At 38.7% G+C, this 20,083-nt stretch overlaps 1 protein-coding gene across 1 annotated transcript in view; it reads right to left on the bottom strand.

The window, feature by feature from the left end:
* MCTP1 (multiple C2 and transmembrane domain containing 1) overlaps positions 1-20,083 on the bottom strand; it is a 194,537-nt gene that overhangs the window by 94,697 nt on the left and 79,757 nt on the right. Inside the window, exon 13 of the mRNA XM_063295414.1 lies at positions 4,660-4,762. Within this exon, the coding sequence (XP_063151484.1) occupies positions 4,660-4,762 (103 nt within the window). The remainder of the gene's footprint in view (positions 1-4,659; positions 4,763-20,083) is intronic.

The following is a 20,083-nucleotide window of genomic DNA, read 5'->3' as shown; positions in this document are numbered from 1 at the left end:
CCTGAGAGCTGTTTGTTAGCACACTTTCTCATCTCAATTTCATTTGGAAACTTTCCACTAACTCATTATCTCCTATCTGCGTGAGCCAAGTATCTATGGGGCACCACAATCACTGCCTGAAACATGGAGGATTTCAAGGAGATTTTCTCAAAGTTCTGTTGCGAGCTCAAGCAGATCTTGTCAGATTCCTGTCAAGCTATTTTGCAAGATATTCAGGACATTGTGGAAAATATCTGCTTTAAAATGTCACATCTGGCTGAGAACATTATGGAAGAAGCTATAGATTTTAACAAAGAGTTGTTTCTACTGACAATGAGACTGAAGTCTTTGTAGAAATGCCAGGTGAAGAGTTCATTCTGGTGCTGAAGGGGTTAAAGGGACAGCCTGAATTGCAATCACAAATAGAGTTGTTTTTCTGAGGGAATGTTATGAGAAAGAAGCAGCCCTGTTCTGTGGGAGGTTCTTTGCTGAGAAGTCTGAGTTTTTAAAGGGGGGCAGTTGGGCTGTTTGATTTTTGTATGAAAAATGCCTTATGTATAATATGGAGATATATAAATGTCTTAGTATATTCTGAAGTAGAATAAAAATTAAAAATGTTTAATTGAATTGATAATGAGGCTTTTATGATTTCATTTCTCTTTAATGATTTGGATTAAGACCTACTGGATTCTTTTTAAGATTTGTTTGATTTTTAAGATTTATAAGGTATCTATAAGGTATAATAATAATTGCTTGGTTTTTAGGTTTAATACGGTTAAGATTGTTGTAGTATTATTAATTATAAAAGTAGACAATTTATATGTTTTTATAATTTGATTTTTATTATAGTGAACAGAAATATATAGAATAGTGGCAGGAAGGAAATAATTAAATAAATGTTTTTAAGGGGAGGGAAGTTGATTTAGAGATTTATATACTTTTTTTTAATATAAGGGGAAGGAGCAATTGCATTTACTGATTTATATATGTGCTAATGGAATTATTTATAGAAATAATGTGATCTTGGCGTGATATAGAGTAAGGGACTGATTATGGAAATTGCTCTATATTCATGTTGTTGAAAGTCAGAAGTCACCTCTTTATGTAATCTTTGAAAGTACTTTTTCTTGTGTTTCACACTTTTTTAGTTTGTTTTTTTTGTTTGTTTTTTGTTTTTTTTGTAGTTTTTTGCTTTTTTGTAGTTTTTATCTTTGTTTCAAACTTAATAAAACTCTTATTTTAAAAAAAGGAACATATTGCATTGAAAACAAGATTCTAGCTAGCATGAAGACAGCCTATTTAATCCTCAAAGACTTTGGCAAATTTATCATAGAAAGCCCCAACATTAGGTTATCTGGACCAGATGACAATAAGACCTTGATTACTTGAAATAGCTCAAGCTATCTGAAGATATTATCAAGAAAGAGTATTTTGCAGCCCTCACTGCTATACGACAGGCACAATGAAATGCACTGTTGTGTGTCTGGTATCCTATAGTGAATCTTGCACTTTAGCCATTTTCTGGCCTGGAACTCTATAGAGAAATACAGAGAAATGCAGGCTCTAAAGTTTCTCTGTCATGTCAGTGGCCCATTTAATATGTTCACTTGCATTCCAGAGGTCAGCAAAGGCCGCAGCAGGATCACCAGCTCTAGCTTAAGAAAATTCTCCGTAAGGAATCCATCAATTTTTTAAAAGTTTCTGCATGCAAGATCAAACTTTGTTAGAAGTTGTCTATAAGGGTTGAGTCTGACACTGACTCAGAACAAGGGAAAATCAAAACTTATGCTGAGCCAGAAGGGGAAAACAAAACCTATCTGGAAAGAATTGGGGAAATCGAAACCAGGAGTGACTCAGCAGAGCAGGAAAATCCTGAGCAGCTGACTAGGCAGAGGTAGGTTCAAATCTTCCAATCAGTGCTTGTGAAAGGAGAAGCAAGCCAAGCAAAAGGCAGCCTGATTGGCTCCAGAGGAGAAACGGTGTGGAAAGAATCAGACACCAGTGCAAGGAGCAAATTGCTGGAGACAACCGATCAATTGAGCTAACCGTTTCTTCAAGAGAGTCCTTGCCAGAACCAGGAGCCTTGCCTATAGCTGACACAGAACCAGTTCCAGCTCCTTCCACCATCGTGGAATTACCTCCTTTGCATTCTCCTCCAGCTGAGTCCAGCCTTGCCTCCAGATCCAAGCCTTGCCTTGCCTCCTTGCCTCATCCTTCAACCAAACCTCATGCTTCATTCTTGCCACACACTCTAGCTACACTCGGCCTTGCTGCTTCGTTGTGAGGACTAGCCAAGTTCTGCCTTGCTGTGTTGCCACGAACTTCCTCTACTCCTGATCTTGCAGCCTTGCCTCGTTCTCCTCCACTGCCTGGGTGGACTTGATTGAACTGTATTGCCTAATTAATAGACTTTTATCTGATGTAAATAGTTAATTGTAAATAAAGAATTCCTTTTAAATCCTGCCTGGCCATCTCATAGCCCGATCAGGACAGGATGTCCTAACAGTCAGAAATCACGCTGAGATGAGGAGTAGGTCTCTAGTGTTTATTACTGCTATATTAAACAGAATCCTAACAAACTGAAGAAGTGTGGGAAAAACCCAGACATATAAACCCCAAAAGCTAAGGCGGGTCTGATCTGTGTCTCTTTGAATGGCTGCTTAATTCCTCAGTACTACGCATGCGTTTTCCATCCTGGATCGAGGCCCTCTCCTGCTCGCCATCAGTACTCATGACACAGTGTCTGACCATGAGTAGATATTAACTGTAGTACTTCTCACCATGTCCAGATCTCCTCTCAACCTGAAGCAAAAACTAAATGAAGATATGACCAATGCTATCCATGGGCCCATGGACAGTTTGAGACAAAGCCATGACTGTCATAGAGGCCCTGAAATCCTGAAGTTGCCAGCACTCCGCCCCCACTCCCCAAATAAATCTTAGTATGAAAGTTGGACTTCTATGACTAGAAAGCTGATCATATAATGTTCTTATACTAACCTTTTGGATTTTTGGTTTCAACAAAAAGAACAACAAAAAACTCTAAAACTGCTAACCAGAAATGTTCAGTGAGTAATTAAGTAGAAAAGAATGTGAAACAGATCTATTTTTCTTGTAACAATATAATTAGAAGAATTTACAGTAACAAGGTGATCTTTCATTCTTCAACTTTAAAAAAAAATCAAGTATTTCAAAATGTATTTTCCACTGGTAAACTTGTAAGAACTGCTCCAATTCTCTATATCCTAAAAAGAGAGTGCTGAACACAGAAGAGCTTTTAATTTATCAAATCATCTCCAATACATCAGATTTCTGATATTAAAATATTACAAAGCCTTTTTTACATTCCTTCCTGTATCTAACTTGCTTTATTAAATGATGAATTACAATAGCTGCCTAGAAAGTACTGTGCCACTGATATCCAAATCAGCAGATTGTTCAGCCTAGTCCTTTGTCATCTCAGATATATCACTAAGCTTTGACTGTCCTCTATAACAAGAATGGGCATGTCTTAGGACCTTTCAAGGGACTGCAAGAGAGTGTTTGGTGATATCACTTGAAAGACATCTTTGGGGGAGATGGTTTAGAGTGGGATTAGGAAAAGCTTCTGATTCCCACCCTTAACCATGTAACCCCTGATAAACTGCCCCAAGTCACACCACGGAATTTCAGAAGCAAGATCTGGGATGTTGGGGGTGCACAAATTGTATTCTAGATGACTGGACATGGCCCATCCATGCACTGTAATAATCCCAAGTCCATTCCTAACAAAAAGACAATATAAAGAAATATAGTGCCTCTTTTGTTTGTTTGTTTGTTTGTTTATTGGCTTGTTTGCTGCTCAGTTCCAAATGGCTGTGAGCTGCTTATATCAAGTAACAAAAAACATTAAAACAAAATCACCATAAGCAATAATATCCCCCAACAGTACTACCCAATGGGTATAGGTCAATCCTTACTGCCCCCAAATGCTTTCCGGAACAGCTATGCCTGTGAAGCTCTTTGGAAGCCCCCAAAAGATATGGTGGTCTGGATATCCAGAGGCAAGCTCCTACCATTCTTAGATTCTAGATTTTAAAGTCCTAAATAAGCAAGCAGAAATAAGTATATCAGGACATAATGAGTGCCTCTATCAGCTCCCAGGTTCAGTCCTTGGTATCACCAAGAAGTACGGGAAAGACACATCTGAAATCCTTCAGGCCTTTTGTCAGTTACTTTGGGCCAACATTTTTCTGACCTGTTGCACTTTACATGGACTCCATTTCCCACCTTCTTCAACTATACCAAAGTTTATGAAGGCTGATCTAATTACTCCTAAGCTAAATAGTTCAAACAACCTATATGATGTAAGGCAATTTTTAAAAGTCTCCTATGCATGACATCTTTCTTCTAGCATCTCAGCAGCAATAAATTTGGTTATGTTTGCCAGATTAATTTTTAAAATGTTTTGGAATCTACCATAGGAAGTCCACAGCCATACTGAAGATCACCAATGAAAATAGAATACCAAAAGACAAAAATATTTATTTATAGGTACTTTACTATCTTAGGTACTGTTTATTCCAAGGACATTTATTTGATGTGCTTGAGAAATTAGAGCAATTTAGTTCTATGCTGATAATTCTGAAAGCCACAATCAGACTTGCAAGTTAAATTAAAAAAATATATGTTAAGACTTACAAAGTGAAGATTTTGTTCCACTCAGGATTAAGGTTCTTATATATTGTGTGGGTCAACAATCTATCGTTGTTCAACTCTATTACACAAAATGGATCACTTTTACCTGCAAAAAGATCATTTTAGAAACATTCATGAATTTAGCAAGTTAAAATATCTCTGCATTCTACATAATTAAGAATTCATACTATAAAAACAAAATAATTGTTTATTATCTGTAAGCCACCCAGAGTCATTGTATACAAGATGGGCGGCAGAGAAATTTGATAAATAAATAAATAATCTTAAATAGGTTTTTCAGTAATGTTGCAATGTGATAAGCCATACAAGTATTGCTATGCAACACTCTGGATTTAAAGGCAAAAATGGTGGGGTATGAACACAGTATCTGTCTGCAACTAAACATACCTTTTCACAAAATTTCATGAGAGGCACTTACACGATGCTGCCAACAAGTGTTGCAGACAGCAATTTTCATGCCTTAGCATGCTCAAAAACACTATTGTGCCTTCCAATCTTAAAGACTGCACAGGCCTACCACGTAGCTTATTTTTATTGTCTAAAATGCTGTTCATATTAATATTCTGATGGCTAAAACTTAGAAGGCTGTAAATTAATGCATTTACAAGCAAGATTTGACATAATTGAAATTCCACATATTACATTGTCCAGATAGTAACACTCAGATTTAATTTTAATTTAAGGATGATATACTAGGAAAAATAGGTAACAGTCTATCTACCATTTAATTTTTAAAATTTCTTGAAGGTTACCATATATCACAACCTTCATCTAAAATTTGGCTACAGTCCTAGCACTATTCAGATTAAAATATATTGCAGAATTTAATATTTGCAGAGAGAATCTTACTGAACTTTTCAGGATATATTGCAAGTAAGCCTGTGATGGCAAAGTTGTACCGCTTTCATACATTACATTTGTATGATAAGAAAACAGATTTGTTTCAAGAATACTCACAATAATTAATATACCCTTCCAAATAAGCTATATCCAGATAAGTCAAGACAATTTTATTAAATGAAAATTAACTGAAACAAAAAAAGCAGAAAAGAGATGGAGTAGCAAATGTTTCCCAGTAAACTCTATTACTGTAGTGAAATGGTCCAAGATAGATCCTACTGAAATCCAACAAGCATAGCACACTAGGCAGCTCTTTCATAAAAATATTTTGTAATGAAATGTCACAAATTCAGTACCTCAAAGAGCCCACATTAAATGATAATTTGTAATTTGTTTCATATCTTAGACAACTAAATCAATATTTTAAAAGTTATCAATAAATTAAATATTAAAATATTATGATTTATAAAAACATTATATGTATATATGTATATAAATTTTATATAAATTATAAAAATGTATTTTTAAAATATATTTTTATAATTTATAAAAATATAAAAATATTTAATTAAATATTTTAAAAAATATCAATAAATCAATCAGAAAACAATACCCTAATCAAGGAACTACCAAGAAAACCACACCCCCACCAACACTGGCAGGGCAAGCTACTGTATATACACAGGGAGCAAACCCCACACTCACTTGCACTGATGATGCTACCTAGTCGGGCAATGAAACATCTGCAATTAAACAACCAAGCTCAGAGAGCACCATGGACATCATAAATCAAAATTTAGATAAAACTATTAGTAAGTCACATATTCCAAGCTGCAGTACTGATTTAGATACCACCACAGGTAATGTACATAATATTAACTTTAATGGCATAAATTGTTTTTATATTGAATTTCATAAAGCATACCTTTTTTGGGGGGGTGCCTTTTAGACAAGTCCCTGCAGTTTTCTTGGCAAGATTTCAGAAGTGGTTTGCCATTGCCTGCTTCCTAGGGCTGAGAGACAGTGACTGGCCCAAGGTCACACAGCTGGCTTTGTGCTTAAGGCAGTTTTAGAACTCACAGTCTCCTGGTGTCTAGTCTGGTGCCTTAACCACTACACCAAACTGGCTCTCAAAGCATAATTACTTCTATATAATTTTGTGTTAAGCATAAATCAATAATCTTTCCCCATTCACACTTGTGAGACAAATCTGTGTGTCAGTTTAAACATACAAGGCATAATTTTTTTCTTGCTTGTGACAATTACTCAATATTCACTTTTTTTGGCTATAATTATTATTATTTTAAATTGTACATGCTGCTGTTGTCCAGGATTTATCTTTCCTGAGCTTACAAAACACACTGGGTCTTGACCTATATTAAGAATTCACCTCTACTACTGATACTTTTGGATTAAAAGTACTCTTTTTTTTTAAAGCAAGAATGTTTTGAACAAATGTTGAACACATTACAAATATATATTTATTTCCAAACAATTATTAATATCCTTACAAAGCACAAATCCATACAACTCACTTCATAACTTCATTTTTAAAAGAAAGCAACATTAACCCTGCTTTAAGGTAGCACTGGTTTTGAATGTTTAATGATACTTTTAATTTGAACTGAAAACTACTTGGACTATCTATGAATAGAAAAGCAAGGTATAAACTTCTTAAATAAATGCAAAGGCCACATTCTGCCACTGAACTATCTAAAGTTTCTGTTTCATAAGGTATTCCCATATGGATACATCACACAGTTCCTTTTTCTGTCATCCTATTGCCAGATTGCTTATTAAATTTCCAGAGCCTTGAATTCTTTTTAAGCAACAAGATGCAATTCAGCCAATTTGTTCCTTTTTCGAGGTCCGCACACCAGATAACATCCACTAGAATTACTGCAAGTGCTGTTATTTCCAGAGGTAACAGTCAGCTATCATCATTTTCCATATCTTTCACAGAACAACCATCTGGATATTGCACTAATTTTCTACTGGATATTCCTTAGTCTGATATCCAAACTTTTGATTCCTTAATCTAAACAACTGTTCTTCTGCATAAGCAACTTTTGACAACTAGTACTATATGATCAGACCATAAGACAACAAGCAAATATATATAATTTAAAGATATGAATAGTGTACATTCAGTAAGAAGGGTTGAAAGAAATCACTTGTCTGTAGGTGTGCTGTAAGGGAAAACACCAGCCTCCTTGTCAGGGCTTACGCTAGCAACCTACAAACCCCAAAATATAAGCAAATGAGTTCTCCTTCCAAAGATTACTACTACTACAGTATAATTCAGGGATACACAACAGATCTCTCAGTAAGAAAAAGGCATAAATACAACACAAAGAATACCCATTTTCCTAGCCATTTTTGTGAGAATCATTTCAGCACCTCATCTCTGTTTTGGAAGCAGAAAGAGGGAGGTTAATAATTCCAACAAACCTGTCCACACAACATGGTTAATTGAGTGGAATTAGGTTAGCCCAAAATAAACCACAGTTAGTTTTACAGCTTATTTTATTAGGCTATAGTTTCAAACAACATACTCCCTACTCCGTATTTGATTAAACATGCTGTGCAAATGGTAGAATCTGGCCAACTGTTCATATTCCTTTAATAGGGATCTGAGCCAAACCCCTTCTCTTCCTATATTTGAACAGGTTTTGAAAATATATTTATTTTGTACAGGTTTTTATGAATGGTTTTCTGGCAGTTGTGTCTGTAGTTTTCCTGCTTTGTGTGTCCAAACAATAGCAAATAAACATTGTTTTTACTGAATATTTTTTGTCTTCCTGAGGTTGCCTTAAATTATAGAGGCAAAACAGTATTTCATCTTATTAGGTCTCTGTTGTGTCCCTCTGCTCATGGAATGCTGCCTACACCACCAGAGGCTTTAGGCCAGGGTTCCGTGAGAAGTCACTAGGGGTTCCCTGGGAGATCACAATTTATTTAAAAAATTATTTCATATTCGGGCAACTTCACATTAAAGAGGTAAGTTTCATTCTTTGTTTTTAGTGAATGCGTATATACAGGCCTACACATGAAACGAATATAGTAATTTTGTAACTTCTGGCCTATATTGGAGCCTGAATGTGCAGTGGTTCCCCAAGGCCTGAAAAATATTTCAAGGGTTCCTCCAGGGTCAAAAGGTTGAGAAAGGCTGTTTTAGAGAATAAAAAAGAGATCTGGGTAAAATCCCCCTTTCCAGGTCTCTGCTACCTTCCATGTTATTTCAACATTTCTTGGGGGTGGGAGTGGGGAGCCTAAAGCTGCAGGAGGAGGGGAAAAATCAGCTATAATCAATTCACCCCTTTCCAATGAAAACTCCCTAAGAAGACCAGAGTGTTTCATGAGTTGAGGAACATAATTTGTAGAATCAGGTGGGATATAAATTATGCAAATAAATAAATAAAACACAACCCCTGCCTCCATCTATATATCTCTATCTCTGTATCTAAGCAGTTATATAAAAATGATATTACCAGAATTTCTTTACGGTTTCCTCTACTGCAGTTCTCAGAATCTGCTTACATAAGCTACTATTCAATTTTAAATTAGCTGCTTTATTATTTATATTGCTCCATCAATGTTCACAAATGCTTTTACATGGTACAAAAAGGCTTATTATCTACATTTTGACAGATGGGAGACAGCAGAAGTGGCCAGATATCTAAACAACAAAAGAATCAGCATTTCAGTTATATACACCTGGCTAGCATTCTAAACTAGGATGTCATGAAATGGAAAACGTCTTTGGTGTGAGCCCAAAACAAACACATTGTGACTTGGAATTTCTACTGAACTATTCTGGGTGGGCTCTGGCTGAGCAGAACCAAAACCCAGAAGATTTTGGTTGTTCCAGATTTCAGCAAGAAAATCCAGAGTGGTCTTATGGCGCAGGCAGGGAAGGTTGGTTCATTTCTTTCTTGCTTCTACTCTATAAGGACAGTGAACCATCCCACCTCCTAATTTTCCAGCAATCTCTTTTCCCCACCTCTCCATATGCCAAGCTTGTTGCAGGGTGAACTGCCACAATTGAGATGGGGTTGTAGTCGTTTCAGGATTACAGTTATGTCTGTTTGTCAAATGCAAGAAAAGTGGAGATGACTAGGTTCTTGGATTAATTAAGATACTGTGAGGGAGCACATCCTCGAGAAAATCTATCTATGTGGTTGCTAAGAGTTGACACTGACTTGATGGCAAATCAGAACTGTAAGAATAAGCACATCTGCTTTTTAGTGCAAGAGTTATAAGTGGCAGATCTGTGAGGCAAAGGAGGTTCTTTGGTTTGGGTTGTGCTTTAGTGTGGACTGGAGTTGCTGCATTGTATCAAGGAGCAGGATGACAGAAACCACTGGAGGAAAGCAGGCAACACAGTTGAAGAGATGATCCCTGGAAGAAGAAGGAATGCATGACTGAGGACACAGAAGGAGCAAGCAGAATTGGGAAGTTTGATCTGAGTCTGATCAGACTGGCTGATCAAAGGACTGGAACTGCACTGGAAAGGACGGACCATGACTAACTACGTGGAGAAGCTTGACCACGCTGCTACCTTTTTAAGAGGCTCAGGAAAGAAATATTTTTTCCTCTTTCCCTCCTCCTCTCAAGGCTAAGAGTAAGAAGTGAAAGTACTGCCCAGGTATCTAAAGGAGTTAACATAACAAGGCAATGACCAAATGGAACTGCTGCAGAACTGCAAGAAGCACTGTATATACATGCAAATTATGTGGCATCAATGTAGGTGGTTGAGCAGAGCTGCAAAAAATCAAGGAAGCTTATTTTAAAGTGGAAAAACTAATTAAGTTAATCCACCTAAACATTCCCCAGAATGCATCCTGCCCTTTCATCCTTCTAGAGAATTTTCTTTTCACTAGTGAAAAATAGTGACCTACCTCTACATTTAAGAATCATCTGTGAAATACATTCAGATGAAGATACTATGTAGAGAGCCATATGTGGAAACAGGCAATGCTTCTGACAGAGCAGTTTCAAACCATGAAAAATTGTATAAACAGTAGAATTTTGAATTGAGCCCAGAAATACTAAATAAGCAAAGCAGTTGGAAATGCACTATTTTAATACAATCGTAAGATTTGGTCCCTGATATCAATCAAATGTTTCCAAAAGTCTCATGTTAAATATGAGGAAACACCATATACAACATGTTGCAGAATCTATACAATGGGCAGAAAAAAATACTGAAGAAGCACTTGATATTTAAGGGGAATAGATCAAAATCAGGAACTATCATAATACTAAAGCAAAGAGATAAGGGGATAATGCTCTTAAGAACTTTGATGGTAAAAACAAACATCTCATGTTACTGGATAATATTGGAATTTAATGAGTTTACATTGCCAGAGCAATAAAAGAGATGATTTCTCCCACGCCCCACTGCCCCCAGGCTAGTTGTGGATAGGGATAAAGTGAATATAATGACCAAGGTTAAGCAATAGAAGACAAGAGAAGAGATGGCTGTGAGATTATCAGGACATGAGTGAACTTTTACCTGGATAAAAAGGTTCATTTTTTCAATATTAAAACGGAAGAAGTAAAGGATATTTACAGATTGAATATAAAAAGCAAAGAAGAAAGCTCTGCACTTGTTATACAAAGCAGATGGAAAGAGCACAAGAGAAAAAGCCTTTGAAGAAAAGAGCGGTTGGTTTTGAACATGTTGAGCTTCAAAAGAAAAAAAAAAGGTCCACAAGAGAATACCCCCTGTAAGCTGTTCTGAAGCAGAGAGGTAGAATTGGATGTCATCAGAAGAGATGAGTAAATCAGTCAAGTTTTGCATGTGCTCATAATTCCATCCAGTTTCCAATCTGCATTGTAATAAAAATATATGCAGACTCATAATCATATACCTTTCCTAAAAATGCATGTTTGCATTCAATCATCTCAGTTATACATGTGTTATGCCGATTTTTGAGTAAAGAACTGCATTACAAAATTCTCTCAGATCCCAAATTAGCAACGTTTATTTCTTTGTACACATCTGTATGCTGCTTATTCATATGACTCTAGGAGATTTACAGTACATAAAACTAAGAATATACCTAAAAACATCTATAGAAGTAATTTGTAATAAAGAAAAATCGGTCCCATCAATCACTCCAAAGTGATCCTTAAGGCCAATCTATCAATCACAACATCTTATTATATTAATATTGGATAGATGGTGACCTTTTGGGCATTGACTGGATGGCAGAGAGAGTGAGGAGATGTCAGGCAGTTCTCATTCAAACTGTGAATCCAAAAGATTATTGGGAGTTTGGGAATGCTGCAGAAGTGGCCTAAAAATGCAGGTGATAAGTTCCAGAGCTGACAAAACCAAGCAGACATGACAAACCTCTGAAGAATCTTCCCAGACCCAAAAAACGGCAATAAAGCCTTGGAGATACAGACAAGGGGGTGTATTTATTTTGTATATTGTAATGCAACAGACTCACAGCAATTTGCCAGTAGAAGATGGGGGAAGGTGAATATATCATTCCTCACTCACGCCCAATGCGTATGACCATAATATTCTCATTCTCTAGAGGACTGTAGCAATAGGGCTTGCATGGTGTTGAGATGAAGCACGCATACAGTCTTGGTCTAAGGGTACACAGAGTGTTTATCTGGACCTGCACTGAAAACTCCTGGAGGTAGGGGTTGAAGAAAATAAAGGGAGGAGGACTGGTAGCATCACAGCAACCGAGTTCCGAAAAAAGAAATATATCCTTAAAGGGAAAAGGCTTTTTAAAAACTGATAAGAAATAATTTCCCTGCAGTACAGTTTGATTTGTCCAAATCATGCTCTGGAACCAGGAACACGATGAAATGGACTGCTTCTGGACTGATCCAGCACAGGATGGGCGATCTCAAGAGTACAGAATCTGTTGTTAAAAGTGGACAACTGTATCCATACAGAATACCCCAAAGATCTTTCTAAGATGGGTGTGTGGCCAGGTTTCAAACAAAGAATTTACTATTATGTTAGCCTAGCGAAGATTCAGAATAATCTAGAAGAAGACTAAGACTAGGTCTCTCTTAACAACATGACAGAAGAGGCAGCTGAAATCAATTATTCAGTTATGACTTAATCTATTTTTAAATACCTTCACTCCAAATTCCAAATAGCAGGATTACACAAATAATCAGACCTGCACTGGATTCAAATAAAGGCTTTGAATTTTGTTGCAGTAATATGTGCATTTTACATGCAACTGTCTGAATTTCTTTGAGGCCATCAGCTGACTTACTCACTTTACTGACAACCTGCCTACAAGCTTTTTACCTTTTTACCTTCAGTGAATAAAATGAAATCTGAAACCTTCTACTCCTCTGATTCAGCCAGAACATGATGCTACTTATTAACTGAAGTTGGGGTGGGGATGGAGATTGCCTGAGATTATGCAGCTGCAAAATTCAGAAGTATAGTATGATGAATAAAAGTATGATTGCTAAACATTAGTAAGAGAACACTGTTTTCTGGAAATTTGTTAGCATTCAGAATGGATATATCTTTCAAGCTGTATTTCTTTTTCTCTAACATCAATAACAATTTAAATTTTTTCAAAATCATATACAATTAAGACCATGGGGGAAAAACAAATACATGGTTTAATGCAAGCTAAAACCCCAAAGCAATCAGTGTTAAAATTCATTCTGTGCATATCTCATCTGCATCTTTCTGTGAGAAATCAGACACCTAAGATGGTTTAGATAAATGGCTCAATTAATTGTACAGAAGTAACCCTCTTTGAGCTGAACCAGAGCTGTGAGCTCTTTATTAAAAGCACTATTCTGTAGTCCATAACCTCGTTCCTTGACTCCTCTCTAGTTTCCAATTTAAACAAGTCCCTGTGCGGCATGTTCTAAAGGGCTTTGTCTCCCTGTCATTGTTAAGAGAGCTGAGGCATCCTGGAAGTGTGAAATCAGACCTCATGAGCTGAACAGTTCCCCAGGGAACACTGGACTGTGCAGAAGGTCAAAGTCATGGGCTGGACCATCTGAAAGCACCCTGATCGCCCATCTGTGACACAGCAAGCAGGGGGGAGTGTGTGTGTGTGAGGAGACTATAATTGAACACATCTTAATTAAAACCCAGAGATAGCAAAAATAAACTGTTTTTAGGCAGCCTGTCAAATGCAGACTCCACTAATGAGTTTCAGTGTTTTAATTTCTTAACAAAAGTAAGACTCAGTTAGCAGTAGTAAAAACAAGGATTCAACATCATATTCACTATTCTTGTTTCTGCAATAAACTTTCATCAACAATATTAATTAAAACATATGAAACTGCATGAAAACCCTAAATCATCAATACACTATTATTAAGCATACAAAGAATAGAGAGCTAAAGAATTATTTCACATAGGTAACAAAATGTTTCATAAAAATATTGTTTTGCTAAATTTTATATTTAATACTCTGTTTTCAAAATAATTTAAGATGCTACATCTTAAACATCTTAAGCTGTGGATCTGTCTGAATCATATTTTTAGATATTTTAAGTGATGAATCCTACTAAATGTCTTTAGTGGTGGCCTTCAGTTGGAAGTTATGGATTTTCCATGGACAACTATCAATCACTCAAGGAAAAAAAAAGGAAGAAAAGGATTAACTCTGTTTTTGATAACTCTACGGCAAGTTGAATCCCATGATTTTCTAATTTTTCTCAGTATAGTATCCATTTTAACTGATTCAAAAGTGTTGTTTTAGTTAAAAAAACCTGCAACTTTCTCTCCTATTAATCTAAGGAAAGACATTCATCAATTTTACATCTCATTGATTACCAATATTCTCTCTTTTATTCGGAAGAGAATAAACAACCTGTTCATTATTAATAAAATCAAAGACAAGGGTCCAAAATATGCATATACATTTAATATTATTAGACACATGTACAATAATATAAGCAATTATCTGGTCATTGGCACTGCAAAACTATTGTCACAGAAGTGATGCATTTGAAAGGTGAAGAAACCTTGTACTCAAATCTTCAAATATCACAACACGTGTAAGAATCGTTAAATTTAAAGGAAGGAATTGCATTTACTGAAAGATTCCACAGCTTTTAGTACACAATAGAGCCATGTCTAAAATATATCTGAAAAATGTTTAAGGGCTAGAACCTTTGTTTTGGACATGTCAGTCATACAAGCCTTTACATCTACACCTGTGCTATATTATTATATTAAAAGGAATCATGGAAATGTTCTGTAACTTGCTAATACCAAAAAAAACAGAGGCATGGAATCCTTGGAGGTTTCCATAATCTGCATCATAATTCCAGTCATTACTGTTAGGTCTACACCGGAATGGAATTTGGCAAGTCATGAATAACTCCCTTTGCAACGTTAATAATATCCACCAATTAATAGCATGTAATAAGGGTAACAAAATAATCAAATATAAGTGCATCTTACAGCAATACCAAACATGGTTACTCAGAATAAGATTCACTGATTATCAGTACACCATACTGTTATTTCAGTGGTCATATGGCTGTTGGCATACACACACAAACATACCTTTTTACTATTAAAGCACAATATCTGTGTATACACATCTATAGATTATACCAGTCTCTTTTATGGACAGTGTCAATAGGACTAAAAAGTAAACTCTCTTTTGAGTTAGACTTGACTTAGTGATTTCAGGGACACTTGGCAACAGTACAGAGTCACAGCTTCCTCTGGGGTGTATTTCAACTTTGCAGCTTAGCCTATCAATCTGGTATTCCCTGGAGGTTTCCCAACCATGTCAAAACCAGGTCTGACCTTGTTTAACTTCCCGAGAACAAGGTCAGCCAGGTGCTCCTACCAGGTGAGGCATGAACTAAGATAAAATATTATCTGCCACTACCATGGCAGCCATGGGCCTGTTCCAGATCATTCAGGACCCGACTCGAGACAGTGGTCTCACTCCGGACTTGGTCTTCTTGTTGGAGCAGTGGCAATGTGATCTGAGGGGAGAGCCGCATCTATCCCCATTGTCATGGTCAGATCACACCCTGGTGGTCCTGAGATTCTCCTATGCCGCTCCCCTCTGCAGGGAGGCAGGACCCATTCGATTGGTCCGCCCCCGGCAACTGATGGACCCAGTGAGGTTTCAGAGGGAGCTGGGGGAGGTGCTGTCCTAACAGCCAGGAAACACGCTGAGACAAGGAACTGGTCTCTAATGTTTATTGCTAGTACATAACAGGAATCCTAACAAACTGAAGAAGCGTGGGAAAAACCCAGACATATAAACTCCAAAGGTTAAGGCGGTCCCGATCTGTGTCTCTTTGAATGGCTGACCAATTCCTCAGTGCTACGCATGCGCTTAACAGTCTGGATGGGAGCCCCCTGCTCGCCATCCTTACTCATGACAAGTGCCCAGGGATCTGCTGCACGGTCCAGGGGAGGCCCTGGCTGCTGCCTGGAAGAGGGAAGTGGCCGGGGCCTTGGACAGGATCGCGCCTGTGCGGCCTCTCGCCTCATCCAACCCGACATTCCCCGTGGTTCACGGAGGAGCTGAGAGTTTTGAAGAGGTTTAAGAGATGCCTAAAGCGCCGCTGGAGGAAGACAAAGACCAAATCTGACTGAACACAAGCTAGGGGCGCTATTAAGGCCTACCTTATGGTGGTAAGAGCGGCGAAACAGCAGTATTTCTCCGCTCTTATTGCATCCGCAGATTGCCATCCAACGGCCCTGTTTAAGATCACACATACTCTTTTGGGGAAGGTGGGCCCAGTGACCCACCTACAGGGCTGTGCGGAAGAGTTTTCTGAGCATCTGCAGGATAAAATCACTCGGATCCAGTCTAAGTTGGACTCCATGAGTGAAGCAGGGTCTGTGGAGATACCGAAGGAATGCTTTAGCCTTGTCATCTGGGAGCAGTTTGATCCAGTTGGACCCGAGGAAGTGGACAGGATCTTCCGGATTGTGAATGCCACCACGGGTTATTTAGATCCATGCCCCTCCTAGCTGGTGAAGGCAGCTCGGGAGGTGACGTGTGGTTGGGTCCAAGCGATGGTAAATACATCCTTGAGTGAGGTGTTCCCAGTCGCCTTTAAGGAGGCACTGGTGCGCCCTGTCCTCAAGAAGCCATCGCTGGACCCAACTGTGCTGGACCATTTTCGTCCAGTCTCCCACCTCCCCCTTTTAGGGAAGGTGGTTGAGAAGGTGCTGGCGTTACAACTCCAGAGGGTCCTGGAGGAAACGGATTATCTAGACCCCTTTCAGTCAGGTTTCAGGCCAGGATATGGGACAGAAACTGCATTGGTCGCACTTATGGATGATCTCTGGCGGGAGCGGGATGGAGGCAGTGCATCCACCCTTGCTCTCCTTGACCTCTCAGCGGCTTTCGATACCATCGACCATGGTATCCTTTTGGGATGGCTCAGGGAGTTGGGGGTGGGTGGCGTAGTTCTGCACTGGTTCACCTCCTTCCTCCAGGGCTGGTCCCAGTCGGTGGTGATAGGAGAGATCCGACCCTCGACTCCTCCATTGTGGGGTGCCGCAGGGTTCGGTTCTCTCTCTTCTCGTTTAACATCTACATGAAACCACTGGGTGAGATCATCCGTCACCACGGGTTGAGGTATCATCAGTGTGCTGATGATACCCAATTATACATCTCTATCCCGGGTGAGGTAAGTGATGCAGTGACTGCCCTTTCTCGGTGCCTGGGGGCTGTGGGGGTCTGGATGGGGAACAACAGGCTTCAACTGAACCCTGGTAAGACAGAGTGGCCGTGGATTGATGGGGCTTCAACTTCCGGGAAACTGTCATCTTTAGTTCTGGATGGGGTGGCACTGCCCCAGACAGACTCAGTGCGTAATCTGGGGGTTCTCCTGGACTCACAACTCCTGCTCGAAGAGCAGGTGGCAGTCGTGGCCAGGAGGGCCTTTGCACAACTTCGGGTTGTGCGCCAGTTACACCCGCTCCTGGATCGTGAAGCCCTCCAAACAGTCACTCACACCCTGGTCATCTCCCATATAGACTACTGTAATGCACTCTACATGGGGCTACCCTTGAAGAGTATCCGGAAGCTTCCTGTCGGTCGTCAACACCCCCAGCTCCCGCAGGGACGAGTCCATCACCTCTAGAATATCATCCATCCACCTTGCCCTTGGTCGGCCCCTCTTCCTTTGGCCTTCCACTCTCCCTAGCATCAGCATCTTCTCCAGAGTGTCCTGTCTTCTCATTATGTGGCCAAAGTATTTCAGTTTGGCCTTGAATATCATTCCCTCAAGTGAGCAGTCTGGCTTTATTTCCTGGAGTATGGACTGGTTTGGTCTTCTTGCAGTCCAAGGCACTCTCAGAATTTTCCTCCAACACCACAGTTCCAAAGCATCTCTCTTCCTTCTCTCAGCCTTCCTTATGGTCCAGCTCTCACAGCCATATGTTACTACGGGGAACACCATTGCTTTAACTATGCGGACCTTTGTTGTTAGTGTGATGTCTCTGCTCTTGACTATTTTATTGAGATTTGTCGTTGCTCTTCTCCCAAGGATTAAACGTCTTCTGATTTCCTGACTGCAGTCAGCATCTGCAGTAATCTTTGCACTTGAGAAGTATTTTACCAATTATTTACAACACCTAGCAATTATATGGAGCCTTGTGGAATATAAATATATGAAAAATCAAAAACATTTTATTGTGAAACAACACTGTATCCTCTTTCTGTAGAACTTGAGATGTAAAGCATAGATATCATTTCACAAACAACTAGAAGGTTTCTAGAAGGTCTGTAAATATATGAATGACCCAAATACTTTTTCCCAAATTTCTGAAACCAGACTGAGAACAGATCGAAGTGAAAAATGTCTCAATGAATATTCCATTGGCCATTAAACAACACGAGTTCCCTCTAGATCAATGGTTTTCAACCTTTTTCATCTCACACACGGCACACTGAAAAAGTGTTTACTTCGCAAATCTCATAGGTAAGACTTCCGGTTCACGAAACTGAAAGTCCTGTGACCTCACAGGGACTGGGGAGGAGAAATGGAGGCAGTCAACCCCTGGTGATGGCATGGAGAAAGAGGTCACGGGAGCACTTCCCATCATTTACTTGTGGCTCACTGATGTGGCACACATTGTGGACCTTTTGCAGTACACAAATGTGCCATGGCACAGTGGTTGAAAACCACTGTTCTAGATCACTGGATTTTTCTTCAGACATCACCAGAAAAGTTAACACTTATGTTCTATAAATATTTTAATTATTTCTAGAATGGATTAAAACATGTAATAGTTTTTACCTACGTAATTTCTTACCTTATTAATTTTCTAAAAGCAGGCTCCATATGTGTGTTTGTGTATGTGGTGTCAGTGAACTAATAATCAGTACAACCTGAACGTGGTTGCTTAGAGCACTGGTGGGCAATACTCGGTGGAAAAGGAGTATGCTTCATATTTTGGTGTAGCTTGAAAGCCCAAGTCATATCATACATGGGGACAGAGCTGTGTTTTGGAGAGAATTAGGGGTTCTTCTTAAACTGTGAATCCCAACTCAAAATTGGAGGAAAATTGTACCATCAGTTCTCAACAATCATGGTCAGGCCAGCTGTAACAGTTGGGAAAAGGTGATTTGTAGAGCAGCATAAAGTCATGGGGAGATGGCTAGTTTCATTCAGTGTGATAGATCTTAGCTTCTAGAAGAATACATTCTTCTAGATATTTTTAAGTAGTAATAGATTGTGACACAAATACATTTACTTAGAGGTGGACAATTTTTTTCAGCCCCAACAGCTATATAATGTGTTATCTAGTGGGTCAGGGGTTAAAATATATACATGTGCATCACACCTACACTTATGCATGCATGCATGTATGCATAAGTCCCTTTCTGCTTTTCTGCTGAAGTAGAATAGTCCCATCTTAACCCCATCAGAGAGAGACTTGCACTCCTTCCATTCCCTTCTGGATCACTAAGCATAAAGGTAATGAAGAAAAAGTAAAACCTTTCCCCCTCCTTCAATCTCAATCAAGATAATTTTTTCATTGTTATTATCAATGGAGACACTGATATCTACTATATTGGGTTCCCTGGAGCGAGATTAAACTTCTTCTTGCCAAAGATCCAAAAGAGATTGTTGCCTTGATACAACTATGTATATATTAAACTGTGCTGTATCAGTGAGCCTTAACATTTCTTGAAAGGTGAAAGGTCCCCTGTGCAAGCACCGAGTCACGTCTAACCCTTTGGGGGGAAGCTGCTTTTGCGACGTTTTCTTGGCAGACTATAGAGCGGGATGGTTTGCCATTGCCTTCCCCAGTCATCATTTCTTACATTGTTAAATTTAGCAGTATATATCATAAAAATCAACAGAGGGAAACTGTTCTACCTTCATAGAAGAGAAAAGGCCCATCTGCTTTACACCAAAAAATTGGGAGAAATGGACCACAGTTTTGCTGTTTTAGATTTACATTCTTAATTATTATATGCTTAGTTATAGAATAGGACTATTTTTCTCAATTTAGCACCAGAGATAAAATGAAAGGCCGTTGCATTCTTTTATAGCCATCCAGCAGAACAAAGAAGACTCTTAAACGTTATACAATAATGGCTTTGCAATTTTA

Source organism: Candoia aspera, chromosome 2 (genome assembly GCF_035149785.1).
Source record: "Candoia aspera isolate rCanAsp1 chromosome 2, rCanAsp1.hap2, whole genome shotgun sequence".
In the NCBI taxonomy this organism is placed as follows: Eukaryota; Metazoa; Chordata; class Lepidosauria; order Squamata; family Boidae; genus Candoia; species Candoia aspera.
Note: the sequence above shows the minus strand (reverse complement) of the source record. Positions and strands in the feature narration are given on the sequence as shown.